Source organism: Lagenorhynchus albirostris, chromosome 1, assembly GCF_949774975.1.
Source record: "Lagenorhynchus albirostris chromosome 1, mLagAlb1.1, whole genome shotgun sequence".
Lineage (NCBI taxonomy): Eukaryota > Metazoa > Chordata > Mammalia > Artiodactyla > Delphinidae > Lagenorhynchus > Lagenorhynchus albirostris.
The window spans coordinates 77,072,677-77,090,833 of record NC_083095.1 but is presented as its reverse complement, the minus strand read 5'-3'; the positions used below and the strand labels follow the sequence as shown (position 1 = coordinate 77,090,833).

Genomic DNA, 18,157 nt, shown 5'->3' with positions numbered 1-18,157 from the left:
ATAAACTGCAAATATCAACTCAGTTTCTACAATACAGAAAATGAAGGAAGTAGCATAAACGAAAGTCCACATATCAGAAGAGACTCAACGCAAAATAAAAGAACAACTCCCTAAGTTTGTTGTTTATTCCACAAAATTTATTCTCTAAGTTCTACCTTAACTCTAAGCCACTAATGCTGAAAAATCAATGAAACTATATTGAAATTTCACAAATATGATAATACATGCCAGATCTGGAGTTTATACTGCAAAAGTCCGTTTCAGGCAACATTTTCATCTAGAAATACCTACGTTAAGGATAAAATATTAAGCAGCCTATTAAGCTTACACATTTGCTAATTATCCTTGCCTGAATTACCCTTGGCCATGACATACACACCAACAATCAGAGATAAAGCCCACACACCCAAGAGATAAGAAACCCCCTCAATAAAGAAGATTTTCTCCTACAACTTGTCTCTCTGATTCCCACTCTTTTTTCCTCTATGGGTAAGACGGTATGATTCTAACAAAACAAGGGGAGGAAGAACACAAAAGAGAATCGTGAGTGTACATCATTTCCCAGATTTCCAGTCTGGTTTGAAATGATATCAACAATCTAGGAAATAGTCAGAATTGAGAAGATTTATAATCACAGTGAAGAATTTGTTGCTGTTGCTGTTGTTTTAGTCTACTCAGCTAAGGTTTGAACCCACTCGGGTTTGCACGCATTCCATGGTCGTTCAATCAATGACTAGGTATGAAATGAACGTTACTCCCATTTGGAAAAATGTTTCACTGCTTACCCCACCTGCTGTTCAAGGCTAAAACTGTACTTTGGCTGCTGGTTTCACGTCGGCTGCGAGCAGACACACGTTCTGTGCAGCAGATGATGCCTGGGAGTGGCCTGGAATTTTCTTTTCACTCCTGTTTTGGACAAGGGCACTGGAGTTCATACACCTAGTTCAACCTGCATTTGACAGATGGCTCAATTGTCCTTTATTTGATTAGGCCAAAGAGCACTTACACATTTGCTTTTCTCTCTACTATTCACTTCTTATTAAAAAAAAAAAAAAATCCTTTAACTTTTGTAAAGAGAAATGAAGCGTGACCATTTCACAGTCATTTGTAAGCAGTCTGCACTTCCAGAATGTGGACTTACAGAGCAAATCGGAATCTTACACGATTTTTTTTTAAGCTACAGGATGATTTAATTGATTATAAACTATAATGATGGCATTATAAAACTGAGTGGTCTCTTAAAAGCTTTTCACACTTAAATGTTTTATAAGTGAGAGAGAGAATGAGAATGAATAAATACTTGTTTGCTATAGAGGTCCCAATTTTAGAAAAAGAAACTGAGAAGGGAAGGTAAGTGGGATGCTAAAAGTTTCCCAGTCTTTTTAATATCACAGCAGCCCATTTAGAACCCCTTATGTTTAAGGAACTAGAAACTGAGGGATAGAAGCATGGCTTCTTACAGCCTAGGGGGTACAGTGTGGTGAAGCCACACACGTAGACCTAGCATACTGGGCGGAAACCTCCATTTGTGTCATTTGGTGAAAATCTTAAATTCCCATCTCCACATTTTACTACCCCACATTTGCTATCTGTAAGAGCAATGAGATACATATTGAATAAACTAAAAAAAACTTAAGTCAACAGATCTAAGGGATAAACTACAATTCAATATAGCCTAACCATTTGCTATATTAGAAAAGATATATATGCTTGATAGGAGAGCATGAAAAGTACATAACCCCCTTTCTAGGAGGGGGAAAAAAAACAATTCACAATTCATTGTTTTGTTCATTCATAAACAAAAAACTTGTCCCATCCTAGAAGTTAGAAACCTCAGGTATTCATTCCACCACCAACTACCTCACTGTATCTTTTAAAAGGCCTAAATCCACCCAACTACTAATATCTTCATCTATAAAACTACACTTAGGACTTCCCTGGTGGCACAGTGGTTGAGAATCCACCTGCCAATGCAAGGGACACGGGTTCGATCCCTGGTCAGGGAAGATTGCACATGCTGCAGAGGAACTAAGCCCGTGAACCACAACTACTGAGCCTAAGCTCTAGACCCCGTGTGCTGCAACTACCGAGCCTGTATGCTGCAAATACTAAAGCCTGCATGCTACAACTACTGAAGCCTGCAGGCCTAGAGCCCGTGCTCTGCAACGAGAAGCCACCGCAATGAGAAGCCCACACACTGTAACAAAGAGTAGCCCCTTCTCGCCACTAGAGAAAGCCTGCATGTAGCAATGAAGACTCAGTGCAGCCAAAAATAATAATTTTTTTTTTTAAAAAAAACTATACTTAACACTGCCAGCCTCCTTCACAGGGAGGTTCTGATCAGTTAAATGTAAGGATGCCTTTCAGGGCCTACGAAGAAGCAGTTCTAGGTAATTTAATGTTTGTTTCTTTACTCATATGAGTAATGCACGTTCATGGCAACAAAATAAAAATTCAATAGTACAGAAATATATAAAGGAAAATCCTCCTTTTCTCCTATTCTTATTCCCCAAAGGTAACCACTTCATGTTTCTTATACAGCCTTCCATTGTATGCCTTTGTATGAATATCTTTTTACACAAATGTAACACTAAGTTTTCTGAAGTAACTTTTTCCCTTGATATTAGACATTTTCCACATCTACCCCATTCTTTAATAGCTACATGGTATCCCTCTGCATAGACATACCATGATTTACTTAACCAGTCCTTCTTAACAGACATTTAGGAAGTTGTTTCTAGATTTTCCTTATTTTAAACAGTGTTGCAAAGAACAATCATCTACTTACATTTGCTAACTATTCAGACATATTTGTAAGATAAATTGCTAGGTCACGGGCTAAATCCTGATGTCAAATCATTTCATTAATGTGTTGTATCAACTCCCACCAAGAGAAGAGTATCTAAGGTCACGGGCTAAACCCTGATGTCAAATGGTTTCATTAGTGAGTTGTATCAACTCCCACCAAGAGAAGATTACCTAAGTATTGAATATGATCAACACTTTTTTAAAAAACATAGTTTTAAAGGTTCTTTCTGTATATGCTTTCATTAGGAAGTTTATCTGCAAGGAAATTAACATCTTTTTTTTTTTTTTTTTTTGGCTGCGTTGCGTCTTTGTTGCCGCGCACGGGCTTTCTCTAGTTGCGGTGAGCCAGAGCCACCCTTCGTTGCGGTGCACGGGCTTCTCATTGCGGTGGCTTCTCCTGTTGCAGAGCAGGGGTTCTAGGTGCATGGGCTTCAGTAGTTGTGGCATGTGGGCTCAGTAGTTGTGGCGCACGGGCTTAGTTGCTCTGCAGCATGTGGGATCTTCCTGGACCAGGGATCGAACCTGTGTCCCCTGCAATGGCAGGCGAATTCTTAAACCACTGCGCCACCAGCGAAGTCCCTAACATAGATTTTTAAATATTTGTAAGCAACCTAATTTATGTTCCTACCATCTCTTTGAAGCAAATAAAGAACCTACAATTTCTACTTGGCAAAAGCAACAAAAGTAACAATAATAATAAAGTTAGGGCACAAGAAATGCTCTGTCCTAGGTTAGTCCTGACCTAATTTTACAGCATAAAGAAACACTACTAAAAAGCTACTTTCATTATTCCCTGCTAGGTAAAAAAAAATTTTTTTTCTCCAATCCCGTTATTCTATACATAGAACTAACACAGCACATTTTTATAAATAAATTCTAGTTTAAATTTAACAAACATGTACTCTTGTCAATTCATTAGCAACAGATTAGGAAATAGTTAAGAAAAAACAAAAACACTAAAATTTCTTATGGACGCTAACATTTCAAATATAAGTTAAAATATACAGAACCATATAAATCACACAGCTTTAAAAAAAACTTTTCTATTTAATAACTGACCAAAAAAATGGCAAAGATAAAAGTGGCAAGGACTCCAAAGTATAGACGAAATAAGAATCAAGTCTGAATAATACATACAACAAATGAGTTTAAAACATAAATAGAAAACAAAAGAGTGAAAAGGGGCGCTATACATATAAGACCTCTGGATACTATAATTCCTGTTTTATTCTCACAGTCTAAAAAATCTGTGGTTTGCATTACACTGGAAAGTTTAAAAGATTTAGAACAAGGAAAATATAAAATCCAATGTGATTTAAAGCTCTTGTGTAGATCTGGCCCTTGGGAGAGCAATAACTTTTTAGTTACTGAGCTCTCAACCACCAATGAAGGGTACTTCAAATAGCATAACAAAGGCAAATGAAACATAAAGGGTTCCCCTGACCTGAACTCCCAAATGACACTGTCTAAAAACACACACTCTCTAGCTTGCTCCATTTACCTTCTAAATTACCTTCTATTGATAAATCCTATCACTCATCTGAACACCACAGTGCTATATCATGTACAGGCCTTCAAGTAGCTTACAATTAATGAAGGAGACATACAAGTAAATAACTGACTATAATAAAATGAAGACTAAAAATAAGTGCTCTATTTACAAAGTACCACATTGCTAACTGAGGAAAACTGGAAGCTTCACTGAAGGTGGCATTCGAACTAGCATGTGAGGATGAACAAGATTTTGAAAACCAGAGAGTGTGAGAAATGTAATATATCAGTCAAAGTTTGGGCTGCAAACTATAGAAATCAATTCTGGCAAACCTGGGCAGCAAATGAATTTACTAAAAGAATTTCGAGTAGCTTATAAAATAGATAAGAAGTCTAGAGGCTGGGGGAAAAAAAAAAACCCAAAACACCCAAGCAGGAAACGAGCAACTAAGAACTCAGTCACCTAACAGAAATAGTGAGGATGCCATGATCATTGCTATAGCAAATAATCTCTAATTATCCTACATCTATATGTCATTTCCTCAAGATTCAAAGCCTAATAAAGGACATTATTGGGTCAACTGGAAAAATCTCAATCAAGTTAGATGATAGTATTGTATCAATTTAGTTTCCTGATTTTAATAATTGTTCTATAGTTATGTACGAGATTTCCTTGCTTTTAGAAAATACAGGGCTTCTCTGGTGGCGCAGTGGTTAAGAATCTGCCTGCCAATGCAGGCAGCACGGGTTCGATCCCTGGTCTGGGAAGATCCCACACACTGCAGAGCAACTAAGCCCATGCGCCACAACTACTGAGCCTGCGCTCTAGAGCCCAGGAGCCACAACTACTGAAGCCCGCATGTCTAGAGCCCAAGCTCAGCAACAAGAGAAGCCACCGCAATGAGAAGCCCGCACACCGCAACCAGGAGTAGCCCCCAGTCACCGCAACTAGAGAAAGCCTGCGAGCAGCAACAAAAACCCAAGGCAGCCAAAAATAAATTAATTTTTTTAAAAAAAGAAAATACACACTGCAGTGTTTAGGGGTGAAGGGACATCATGTCTACCATTCACTCTTAAAGATTCAAAATAAAATCTTTAAGAAAAAACAAAATAGGTCGGTGCTTTGTGTACATCTAGAGGGGTGGGATAGGGAGGGTGGGAGGGAGAGGCAAGAGGGAGGACATATGGGGATGTACGTAAATGTATAGCTGATTCACTTTGTTATACAGGAGAAACTAACACACCATTGTAAAGCAATTATATATAGTCCAATAAAGATGTTAAAAAAACAATAGTGTGTGTGTATGTGGAGAGAGAGAGAAATAGGAGAGGGACAGGAATATAACCTGTCCAAACTAAAGTGATTGTCTTCCGCACAAAGTCCTTTGTACAGTGCATGACACCACACAGCCCCTTCACCCAGAGATAATCCCTATTACTTGTATATGCATCATCTTGCCTGTCCATCTTGTCATATTTTCTAATCAAAGTTTATTTGTAGAATCCTCTTTTCAAATGCAATGTATTTATGTTGCTAATAATATACAACTATAAAAAATTTGAATAAAGAGAAAGACAAAGTTCCACATAGTCCCTATATTTTCCCCACTCCAAACACAGATTAATAGCTTGATACGTATTCACACCCTCTCAGGATTTTAAATGAATGTACACATCTTATAATTTTGACATAAATACATATTATCTTTTTTCCTTAAAGTCTTATCATGACATCTTTCCAGTTTTATATCAAAAGACCATACAGCAAAATGTTGACTGATTATTTCTGGGTAATGATATTACACATAATTTTTATTTTCTTCTTGGTATTTTTCTGTTATTTAACAGAACAGGTAGAACTTTTGATCTTAGGAGATACCTGTATCTCTGATACAAAAGGGAAGGAAAAGAAACAGATTAATTTTGACAACATAGGGAGGAATATTGGAAGTCAAATTTGAGAAGTTTAGAATTGAAGAAATCACATGATAGAGACCATGATGTGGTGTGTATCAATCCCATGTAAGTGAGTGTCACCCAGGATGTACTAAAAAATATAAACTGTAAATTAGGTGCCAAAATCTTCAGAGGAATCAATCATGAAAATAGTCTCATAAAATGATAAAATATCATATTTGACTAAATAATTAAAAATCATTCATTTTTGCCTACTTACCATACTCTGACTATATGTGGTCAATCCCAAGTTGAGTTTCAGGAAAAAAAAAAAGTCTCTCAAATTAAACATTAAAAAGTCCCCCAGGGCATTTTTTTAGTCTCAAGGGAATTCTTCCTATGTTTTGGCTCAGTCAAAAACACTGTTGTTGGGGCTTCCCTAGTGGCGCAGTGGTTGAGAGCCCACCTGCCGATGCAGGGGACGCAGGTTCGTGCCCCGGTCCGGGAAGATCCCACATGCCGCGGAGCGGCTGGGCCCGTGAGCCATGGCTGCTGAGCCTGAGCATCCGGAGCCTGTGCTCCGCAACGGGAGAGGCCACAACAGTGAGAGGCCCATGTACAGCAAAAAAAAAAAAAAAAAAATTCTGTTGTTCCAGAGAACAGAACTCTGTCCTACACGTAACAGCGTTAAGGGGAGACATGTTTTGTCACAAAAAGAAAAAGAAGTTTCCAACAATTAGAAAGAGTAGCAACGGCTGCTTCAAAAAACAGTAGGATAGAAGCACTTCCAGAATGGCGGAGTAAGGACTTCCGAATATCCACTCTGCCACAAAAGCAACAAGAACACTGACAAAAAATTGTTAAAACCAACACTTTCAGAGCTATGGAAATTAACCAAAACTTTGCAACAACCCAATGAGTGTTTATTCAAGGAAAACAGTTACATTTCCGTAAGAACAGCAACTTGCTTATTCCAATCCCACTCTACCCAGCTCTACGATAGCCCTGAAAACCAAAAGCCTCACTACAATGGTGACTGTGAAAACCAGCAGGCTTGCAGCCACTGGAGAGGGTAGAAGAGCTTGCCAAAGTCCCATCCCCAGAGAGCTGTCACTATTTGACTTTTCTGGAAGCTCTGTGAAAAGCTCCATTCTCAGATCTTGCTCTTTTTTTTAAATAATTTATTTATTTTGGCTGTGTTGGGTCTTCATTGCTACACGCAGGCTTTCTCTAGTTGCAGTGAGCAGGGGCTTCTCTTGTTGCAGAGCAAGGGCTGTAGGCGTGTGGGCTCAGTAGTTGTGGCTCGCAGGCTCAGTAGTTGTGGCACACATGCTTAGTTGCTCCACAGCATGCAGGATCTTCCCAGACCGGGGCTCAAACCCATGTCCCCTGCATTGGCAACCAGATTCTTAACCAGTACGCCACCAGGGGAACCCTCAGATCTTGTTTTTATTTGAGCAGACTTAGAACTCACCCTGGGTAAACAGTCATATAAACCAGGAAGTTTGTAAAAAAGAAAAAAAATCAGCAGCAAAAGTTTAAAATCATAGCCACTTGAAGCAGTGATACCAGGTGGGCTCAAAAGAGGCTGAAACTTATAAGGTAAAACTGGAGAATGAGATGCCCAAGAGGGCATTGTAAAGCTTTGACATATTCCTAAAAATCTAGGAGGCCATGCACATGTGCAAAGCTGTGGGCATGCCCAGGAAAGATCTGAGAAGGCCCTAATCTTTTCCCTCAGGCCAGCCTTGAGGCTCTGCACAAGCAGGAAGTGAACGTTAAGGCAGAGCTGTAAATTTCCTGATAGAGCATTGAAAACATACCCAAAAACACACGCACAGAGCCTCTCCGTAAAGGCTGGGAGACTTACTGCTTCAAAGCTTTTAAGGAAATTCTAAATGAAAAAAGATAATACCTTATTCAATAAGTAATACAAATTCTAAATATTCTATACATCTGTAAGTTCCTGTGTGTGACTAAGTGTAGTTTTGCATTTGACCTGCATGCTCTAAGAAGATTAACACTCTGCATGAGGGAGGACAGCAGCACGACTGTAGATAAAAGAACCACCTTTGACTGTGTTCATCTAATTTCAATCTTTACAACTTTGTAAGGTAGACACTCTTAGTCACCCTTTACAGGTAAGGGAACTGAGTTTCAGAAAGCTTATGCAACTTTCCTGAGGTTTTACAACTAGTAAGTAGGGGTTTGGAAGGTAGGTTTCTAGCCAGTCGGCTACACTGCAAAACACACATCACTGACCGCCACGTGATATAGCCCCTGAAAGAAAAATGAAAAAACAGAAAACAAAAAACATGGGTGGGGGCTGGGGGGGAGGAGGGAAAGGAAGGAAGAGAGACAGGCAAAAAGCAGAACTTAGGTGGGTTTTGAGAAGTTATACCCTAACTATTCATTTGTCTCTAAAGTCCTGTTATCTACCACCTTGAAACAGTAATTCCTATTTGTCCATAATGCTTCAGCTCTAATACTTAAGTTTTCAGAGACCCCATCCCACATGGGATCACCATGATGCCCCCACCAGCATGGACACCCATCCTCAGCCTCCAACAGCACTTTCCCCTCTCCTCCCTGCCCCCACGAAGCCACTCAGGAGACAGATGAGGTGCAAACCTGAAGCTCCCCTCCCTGCCAATTCTCTCTAAAAACCCTCCATTTTAAGTCTACTTCCATACGGTAAAAATGAAAAACCAACTTACCTGCTTAATTTTCCCCTCCAATATACATAAAATAATTGCTCTTAAAATAACATTTTCTATTAACCTCTTAATTCAATGATTCTCTTGACTGTGAAAAAAAATACTTTTTAAAACTTAATAGGTAAACAAGGACCTACTGTATAGCACAGGGAACTCCACTCAATATTCTGTAACAACCTATATGGGGAAAGAATCTGAAAAAGGATATATGTATATGTACAACTGATCACTTTGCTGTACACCTGAAACTAAGACAACATTGTAAATCAAATATACTCCAATATAAAATAAAAATTAAGAGAAACTTAATAGGAATTGTTCTACAAAATCATAATACTACTGACATAAAAAAAGAAGCAGCAAACCAAAATACAACCTGGGAGTGGGGTGAAGGACAGTAAGGGAAAATAGGAAGCCAAGCTTTGCCTTTAGAAAAATACTCATTTCTTAATCAGGCTTTGCTCCCAGAGAACTCACAAGTTCTTCAGAAGGACCTGAAGTTTGTGTATCTGCAACAGGGATTAAGCCTTCTTCAGCAGTATAAAATAAGACTAGGCATTAGTTAGTCCAAGTATTAAACAGAGACATGTTATTTTATCATCAGCATTGTAGTAAAAGAAAAAAAATGAGAGCAAAATATCCTAGTCTTCAATATCGTGAATCCAGCTACTGGGAGGTGAACTTTAGATTCATAATAGAACCACAGAGCCAAACCCATGATTTAAATGAAATTCACACTGCATTAGACTTTGAGAGAGAAGGCTAAGTATTTTACATTTTCCCAAAATGCAGCTGTTAATGGTCCTTTCAAGCCAGAGACTACGGACATCTAAATTTGGCGACTAATTATTTCACAAAATACACATCCATTGACAAAAATCTCCCAGCGCTAGTAACTTCCCACAGCTAAACAGAGAAATGGAGGGATCACAGCACTGATAATCCAAGAGTATATATGAATTTGGGGCAACATCCTGTCACCCCAATACTTTGCTTAGGTTAATATTAAAATGTGTTTGCTATCCCTCAGTATAGGTTTGACTTGGTACTAAAGAAATATGGATCAGACGTATTTGTATCAGTCCTTAATAGCAAGAAGAAAAAAGGCGAATTAAATATGTACAATGGGGAATTCATTCTATCAGTCTCTTACAAATTTTTTAATTGTCATGCTATGTGCACATACCAATGATGTGCATGGATGGTAGAAATGGCATCCTTGGGAGTACTGTTCTTTACAGAAATTGTCTTTTAAGTAATTTAAGGCTGACAGACATCAGGTTAGTCAAATTCTAAAAACAGCATCCTAGCAACGTCAGGATAAAACTAAGCATATCAATTTGTATTTCTCAACACGCTTTGACAAAATCCACTCAAAAGTGTGATATTATCTATAACAATTATCAGTGCACTGCCCCATGAAAACTCTGTAGAAAATATTCAGACCAACAAAGTTGTTGATTATTTCCATCCAAAAGGAAAAAGCATTAAAGAATTTATTCTTGGTACCTCAACACACACGCACAAACGGCTCTAACAAAAGAAAAAGAAATTTTAAAGAGAATGAATGCAGTGCCCTAATAAGTTAATCGGGAGCTTCTATAAAATAGAAATAATTGTGTCAGTACGGTCTTTATTTCTCCCTTTGGTATTTCAAAGTGCATCAGGAAATAGCGACATCTGAAAACACCTTTACAACCACTTAAATTAATTTCTTAAAAAAGCCTTGTCAGTCATGCTGTGGTGTGGCTAAGACCAAACGACTTCTTACACAGCCTCTCTAGAGGTCACCTGCACAGTGACCGGTACTGTGAAACATGATCACTACTTTTTCTGAAGAAAAAAGGAAAAAGCAGAAAAGGCTTACTACGTAATTCCCCAGGAAATGTAGCCGTGTTGAATTATGAGGTTGCCATTTTCCATCCTAGCAGTAGTTTAAATCAGAGACAGTAACACTACTAAGAATGACAAAAAATTGGAAACCATACTCTGCACAGTGTGAAACCCCCCCCAAAAAAACCCAGAAAAACAAAAACGCTCCAACCTTTTGGGTGAATACATGCAATAAACTATCTTACTAAGAAAAGAAAAGAAAAAAGTAAGTAATGTGATTTTTTTTTTCCCCAATTTAACAGTGAACAACACAAGCTCCTGTCCTCTAGGACAAAGCAGAAAGTCAAGGGCTAAGGCAGCTCAAAGACGGGGCACCGAACTCAGTGAGAGAGAGGGTTCAGGTCACGAGGAGATGACGGGAAATCATCCCTAAGAAGGAGATCCTGAACAGGGCCTTCTGACAGTAGTGCAATTAGCAGAGCCTTCACATATCGATTTCCTCTTTTCCCTGGTACTACCCTTTTTCACAGGGCTCTACACAGGCTCCTGATAGGAAGCAGAGCTCGTAAGTAATGTGATCTCAGCAGGCCCCTGATGGAGCAGGCATAGGCCTGGCGGGGGGGGGGTCATATAGATTTTCCTAAGGGTTTTTGAACAAGCACGTTTTTAAAAGAATCAAGTTTCAGTTCCAGATATTCAATGTCCATACTCTTTCCTAAGAGCAGTCTATCTTAGAAATACAGGACACTTAGCACTTGAGGACAAGGCAACCCCTTCTCAGCCATTCTCAGTCTGACTGTGGTGCATTCCCTGAAGCCCAAGCAAAGGGTAATTTGAAATACAGGTGTAGATACTGAGAAAGTATTGAGCCCTTTCACAAATCAGTAGTTTCCAATTCCTTGTTTTCAACAAAATTGAAGGAGGACCTAATCTAGTCGTCAGCTGACAGATCATTCAAATGTTTTACAGTAATGATTTCAGCATATAATCAGAAAGGTGTTCAAAGAATTGAGTGACACTTACATGACAAAACTCCAACCAGTCCCATCTACCAATTTATGAGAACTATGTTTCTCAGTACTTACATCTATAAAAAGAAAAATTAGGAGGAAAATTGACAGTGAATCCTGTCTCATTCAGGCAATAAGTAATATTCATTCATGGATACCCAACTAAACTCATTAGGGAAAAAGATCATTTACATGATATTTTTACATAAAATTTACATAAAATTTTACATGTTTAACAACTGCTAATTAAAATAGATTGTATATAAATCAATGTGATTTTAATTTAATCTAAAAGAAAAATTTATACCCAAGCCTTAAGGTTACAGAACATTTTTTTAAATCACAAGTTGTTACAAGGAAGCAGAAAGGGTAATCACTAAAAGATTGTCAAGTTCAAAAATATATTACGGGCTTCCCTGGTGGCGCGGTGGTTGAGAGTCCACCTGCCGATGCAGGGGACACGGGTTCATGCCCCAGTCTGGGAGGATCCCACATGCTGCGGAGCGGCTGGGCCCGTGAGCCATGGCCACTGGGCCTGTGCGTCCGGAGCCTGTGCTCCGCAACTGGAGAGGCCACAACAGTGAGAGGCCCGCATACCGCAAAAAAAAAAAAAAAAAAAAAAAAAAAAAAAATATATATATATATATATATATATATTACACTGGGTCAAGCTCTAAGGGAGATGTGGAATTAAAAAACAAGTTAAAAAGAATAAGGAATAATGTAAGTCTTCTCACTGTTAATATTAATGTGATTCTTAAATGGATGGTGGTGTACAAACTTCCAGTTATAAGATAAATACTAGGGATGTAATGTAAACATGAGCAATATAATTAACACAGGTGTATGTTACATATGAAAGTCAGAGTTAATCCTAAGAGTTCCCATCATAAGGAAATTTTTTCTATTTTTTTTAATTTTGCATCTATGAGATGACAGTTGCTCACTAAACTTATTGTGATAATCATTTCATGATGTATGTACACCAAATCATTATGCTGTACACCTTAAACTCATATAGTGCTATACATCATTTATAACTCAAACTGGGAAAAAAAATAACATCGAGGGACTTCCCTGGTGGCAGTGGTTGAGAATCTGCCTGCCAATACAGGGGACACGGGTTAGAGCCCTGGTCCGGGAAGATCCCACATGCCTCAGAGTAACTAAGCCCGTGCGCCACAACTACTGAGCCCTTGTGCCACAACTACTGAAGCCTGTGTGCCTAGAGCCCATGATCTGCAACAAGAGAAGCCACCACAATAAGCCCATGCACCGCAACGAAGAGTAGCCCCCACTCGCCGCAACTAGAGAAAGCCCGTGTGCAGCAATGAAGACCCAACACAGCCAAAAATAAATTTTTTTTTAAAAAAGAAAACCTTGAAAAGAAAATTTTAAAAAATAACATCGGAAAAAGCAAAAGGTGGAAAAATAGATAATGATGGCGAATATTAAATGACTATAGTATTTAGACCATGCATAAGAATGATGTGACACTTCTATTTAAAAAGTCAATACAGAGACTTCCCTGGTGACGCAGTGGTTAAGAATCTGCCTGCCAATGCAGGGGACACGGGTTCAAGCCCTGGTCTGGGAAGATACCACATGCCGCGGAGCAACTAAGCCCATGTGCCACAACTACTGAAGCCCGCAAGCCACAACTACTGAAGCCTGTGCACCTAGAGCCCGTGCTCCACAACAAGAGAAGCACTGCAATGAGAAGCCTGCGCACTGCAACGAAGAGTGCCCCCGCTCGCCGCAACCAGAGACAGCCCGCACACAGCAAAGACCCAACACAGCCAGAAAAAAAAATAAATAAATTTAAAAAAATAAATTTATTTAAAAAAATGAATAAGAGCAGCTGACACATTAACATGGAGCAAGAAAGCAAAGATCTGACACCCACAATAATTGAATATGGTATCTGTATTACCTTAAAACCTATAATCATATCAAAACATCAGGAAAACAGGTATCACTCAAGTCATCCATACATCCGCTCTTCACATCTCTGAATCACTCCAGATGCAATTTGGGGTAGTAGTTAAAAGATTCAGCTGTGGAGCCGAAATGCCTGGGTTAAATTCAGACTCCTTAATTTGGTGGTTGAGTGATATTGGGTAAATCACCTAAGCTCTCCTAACTGTGAGTAATCTAACTGTGCCTCAGTTTTCTCATCTCATACTAAGTGCTCAATAAATGTAAGTTACTATTAAGTAAGTTACTATTAATATTACAGGGAAGAAAAAAATTTCCAAGGACTGCCAATAGGTCTTGACTTCCTCTCTGTTAACAGTTCATCAAAAATATTAATATAATACTAAGCAAATCCTAGTATTGGGTTTTTTTTAAGTTAATGATTGCATTAAGTATAATATTACACCTAGTGGGTATTCAATGAAGATAATTAGCCTTATGACATGCTTACCCAAACTCCATAGGCTTGGGGTTCATACCATCTATAGAGGAAATGATTTAAGAGCAAGAGACTAGCAGATGCAATGTACTCAACTAAGTTACCTTGGAGTATTACATATCAAGAAGTTGTTTGGTTTCGTTTTATTTTGGCCTGTTTTCCACTTATAAGCCATGTATCCGTAGTAGTCTACGGAAGCAAAGGGAATAGACAGTATTCAATTCTGGAGTTAGGTACCTGGTCCTTACACAGCTAAAACTCCACTGTGAACTTTTTTTCTTTCTAATCATTTCAATTAATCTCCATTTGGGGCACAAATGCACCACAGGATATGAGAGCAAGGAGGCCTCAGGCACCTTAATCAACCTTGTCCCACTTAGTCTTTAGGCACCAAGAAATGGTATTCTTAGCAAGCCTAAACAGGAAGAGCACTTCAGAATCTGAGATGTGAAAGTGACCTTACAGGCCACCAACCCAAACCAAAATGAAGGAATAATCTTTCCAACCACTCTTCATCCACCTCTGCCTAAAAATATGATGGTGGTAGTAACAGTGGCTGCAGCTATGCCCCAGGCACTGTGCAAAGCATCTACATTCACTGACACACTGAATCATTAAACTGTGAAGTGAGAAAATCCTAAAAGAAAACACAAGATGGAATTTTTCAGACCATTGTAAAAAAGGATAAAAGCCTAAAGTTTTAATACAATGGTTACAATATTAGCATAAATCAAAAAATACATTATTCATCTCTAAATGATACACCATCATTTCATTCAATTTAGTTCAACAGAGACCAAATACCAAAGGTACCATTACTACAATTACTGTTAAAACATGATCCCTGCAACCAAGGAGTGTCCCCTTTATTCTCAGTAAAGCAGTGATTGGTTCACAAAAATGTAAGAGAGAAAACAGTCAAGTCAAAGGCAGCTGGGTATAAATCCCAGCTCTGCCACTGGCTTCAACAGCTTAGGCAAGTCAGTTAACCTACAAAAATGAAGATTTTATAAAGTATACATATAAAAAATTTATCAAGTTGTTTAAACAACTTTCAAGTTACTAAAAAAATTAAGTTGTAATAAAGTTATATAGGTAAATAATGTTATAAAAACAAGATGTGATATATAATGTGCACTAGACTGGTCAGTTTCCTTCATTTCCTGATGAGCTGACTCTAAGAATTTCTTCATACCTCTCTCAAATTTTACTTATTACCTGCCTTAATCCTAACAAGGTTAAATGTGGCACACTTAAGTTTTGTATTTTTTCCAACTCTACTTCTGTACACAACTCCTATCTTTAGGGACATCCTACCTACTATGCCCTTAAGATGTTACAAATATCAATACTTCAGTAATAGGAAATTTAACTCAACCCAAAACTATAATAATTTTTTAATCTATGCACATGGGAATTCAAAATATAAAGACAGTTTTGTACTACAAATGTTAAAATAACAGAACAGCTCATAAAGAAAGTAATTTAACTCCTTTAGCTAGGGTATCAGTAGAGTAACAGTTTGCCCCCAAACCATTCCCTGCTCCAAGCTCTAGGACACGTCCAATTATGAATGTGTGAATATGGACGATTATATTGCTAGTAAAATTGAGACCTGACTGCTGAAACATTTACAGATGGAAAATTCAAATAGACGAAGGCCACCGCCCCCTGATTCCTACACATGTACAATGAACGAGAACTATGCTATTAAAAAAAAGAGAACTATGCATCCGATCCCGCCCCCAAATACTATAGAGTCCAGCTCGTCGGGGTCATCCTTTCACTGAGTAAACATTATGTGCCTACTGTGTGCCACGCATTGCACAGGCAGTGAACAAAACTGACCCCCAAATCCCTCCCTTCTTAATAATAGGAATGTCTCCCTGTGAGGTTAGGCACTGGGAGACCAAGCCCTGGTTGTCCCTACCCCAAAAGGGTTAATCACACTGACACCCGCACCCGAACCCAACCGGCCCCCTTGACTTGCGGACACAGCCGCGGCCGCTGGGTTCTTTAATAATTGGGCCAAGACCTCTTGGGCAGGCTGGGGAAACCCATGGCCTTGAACCTCACCGCAGCCCAGCAGAGAGGGAGGAAGGGACGCACACCCACCCCCCACGCCACGTGTGCACCCCGGCGCACGCCCCCGCCGCCCTCCACCCGTCCTGCGCAGGCGCTGCAGCCGTCCGGCTCGCGCATTCCCTGCACGCCGCTCGCGGCTTCTGACTCTGGGCCCGGACCCCCACCAGGCCTGGACCCACACCAGCCCCGGTCCCACGAGGCCGCGACCCCGACCCCGACCAGGATCCCACCGGCTGTCGCCTCTTACCGGCGCACTGGCCCCGGCGCCCCAGCCTCGTGGCTCTCGGCGGCCGCCTCGCGGACCTCCTCCTCCTCGGCCTCCGCGGCTGCCCCGGAAGCCCCTGCCGCGGCCCCGGCGGCCGCCTCCATCCCCGCCGCCGCCTCTCGCCACCGCCGCCGGGGCGCCGGCCCGCTCGCGGTCGCGATCCCCGGTAGGCCGGCCGCGGCCGGGTCGGCGTCCTCGGCCGCCCCGAGCTCCTCGCTCCGCCTGCATCTGGCCGCCGCCGGCGGTGCTAAGCGCGCGGGAGCCGGGCCGCCGCGGAGACGCCCTTGCCCCACCGGAAACGGGCCGCACGGAGGAGCCGCGAGCGACGGGCCCCCGGTGACAGCGAGCGCGGGGTGCGGGGCCGGGTATGAAGCTGGCCGCGGCAGGGGCGGGGCGGCCCCGGGGCCTGGCAGGTGGGGCCGGAACCTGGTCTCCGGCAGGGCCGGGGGCTCAGAGGAAAGGCCTGACTAGTAGAAGCTGCAAGTGGGAGACAGTGGTGTTTCTGGGGGAAGGGCCGTAGTGTAAGTAAAAGGATGGGTTATAAAATAAAGTTTATATAATATGAATTCGTTTTTTAATTAAAAGAAGAAAGACATACTGATACGGTGTATTTGCCTAAGAAAAGGTCTTAAAAAGTATATACCAAAACATTAGTGTTACCGAGTCCAAGCTCCTGGTGCACGCTGCAGAGGACAGGCCAATGAATCCGAGAGATGACTTGTTGGGGCAAGGAGTGAAGACTTACTTGGAGACACAGCAAACCGAGAAGAGAGTGGACTTCTGCCCCCAAGGAACCAGCTGCCTGTGTTGGAACTCAGGCTTCTTTTATACTAAAACGGGAGAGGGCGGGCGAAGTCAAACAGGTTCTCTTCCTCCCTGCAGTCATTCACAGGTGGGCCTGGTCAGGATGTTATCTTGAGAGCTAAAAAAAAGGTATTTTAGCTTAATGCTCACTACCTGGGAGGCAGGGTTCCCAGAGATGGGCCATTATGTATAATTGAAGCTTACAGGCAACAGCCCTTTAGTGACTAACTTGTAATAGAGTAGAAGGTTCTTCCCTATTACATTAGTGGTTAACTGCGGGGTGAGACTTCCAGTGAGTTAATTTTTCCATTTTTTTTCCTATTTAGTCTTCTGATCATCAAAAATGAATAGGTGTAATTATTAAAATTCCTTCATACCTCTGGGTTCAGGAGGAGGTATGAAGGAAGGGGGGGGCAGCCCTCAGGTGAGAGGTGTGGCCTGCAACAAGCCACTGGGAGTAGAGAGAACAGTGCAGCCTGTCATGGACAGAAGGGGCTCCCAGGACGTCAAAAGAATTTTTATAGAAATGGCTGCTTTAGCTCACACTTACTGAGCACATGAGCATTTAATTCTCCTGTCAGCCCTGTGAGGTAGGTACTACTGTCATCCTTATTTTACAGATAAGGAAATACCCCTAGAGAAGTTAAACCACTTGTCTGATGTGACACAGCTACGGTAGTGGTGGAAATGACATTCTAATTCAGGCAAGCTCAGTCTATTCATGTTTGTGTGTCAGTGTCACTTAGTAGACAGTTTTGGGGACTCACCCATATCTTATGATTTAATATTTTGTTCCTTTTTATTGCTAAGCAGTAGTTCCTTTTATGGATCC

At 40.7% G+C, this 18,157-nt stretch overlaps 1 protein-coding gene across 1 annotated transcript in view; it reads right to left on the bottom strand.

Annotated features, from left to right (window-relative positions):
• The window catches only part of AVEN (apoptosis and caspase activation inhibitor), a 193,093-nt gene extending 176,261 nt beyond the window's left edge, over window positions 1-16,832 (bottom strand). The window contains exon 1 of the mRNA XM_060146934.1: window positions 16,504-16,832. Coding sequence (XP_060002917.1) covers window positions 16,504-16,749 — 246 coding nt within the window. The 5' untranslated portion in view covers window positions 16,750-16,832. The remainder of the gene's footprint in view (window positions 1-16,503) is intronic.
• Between the last annotated feature and the right edge of the window lie 1,325 nt (window positions 16,833-18,157).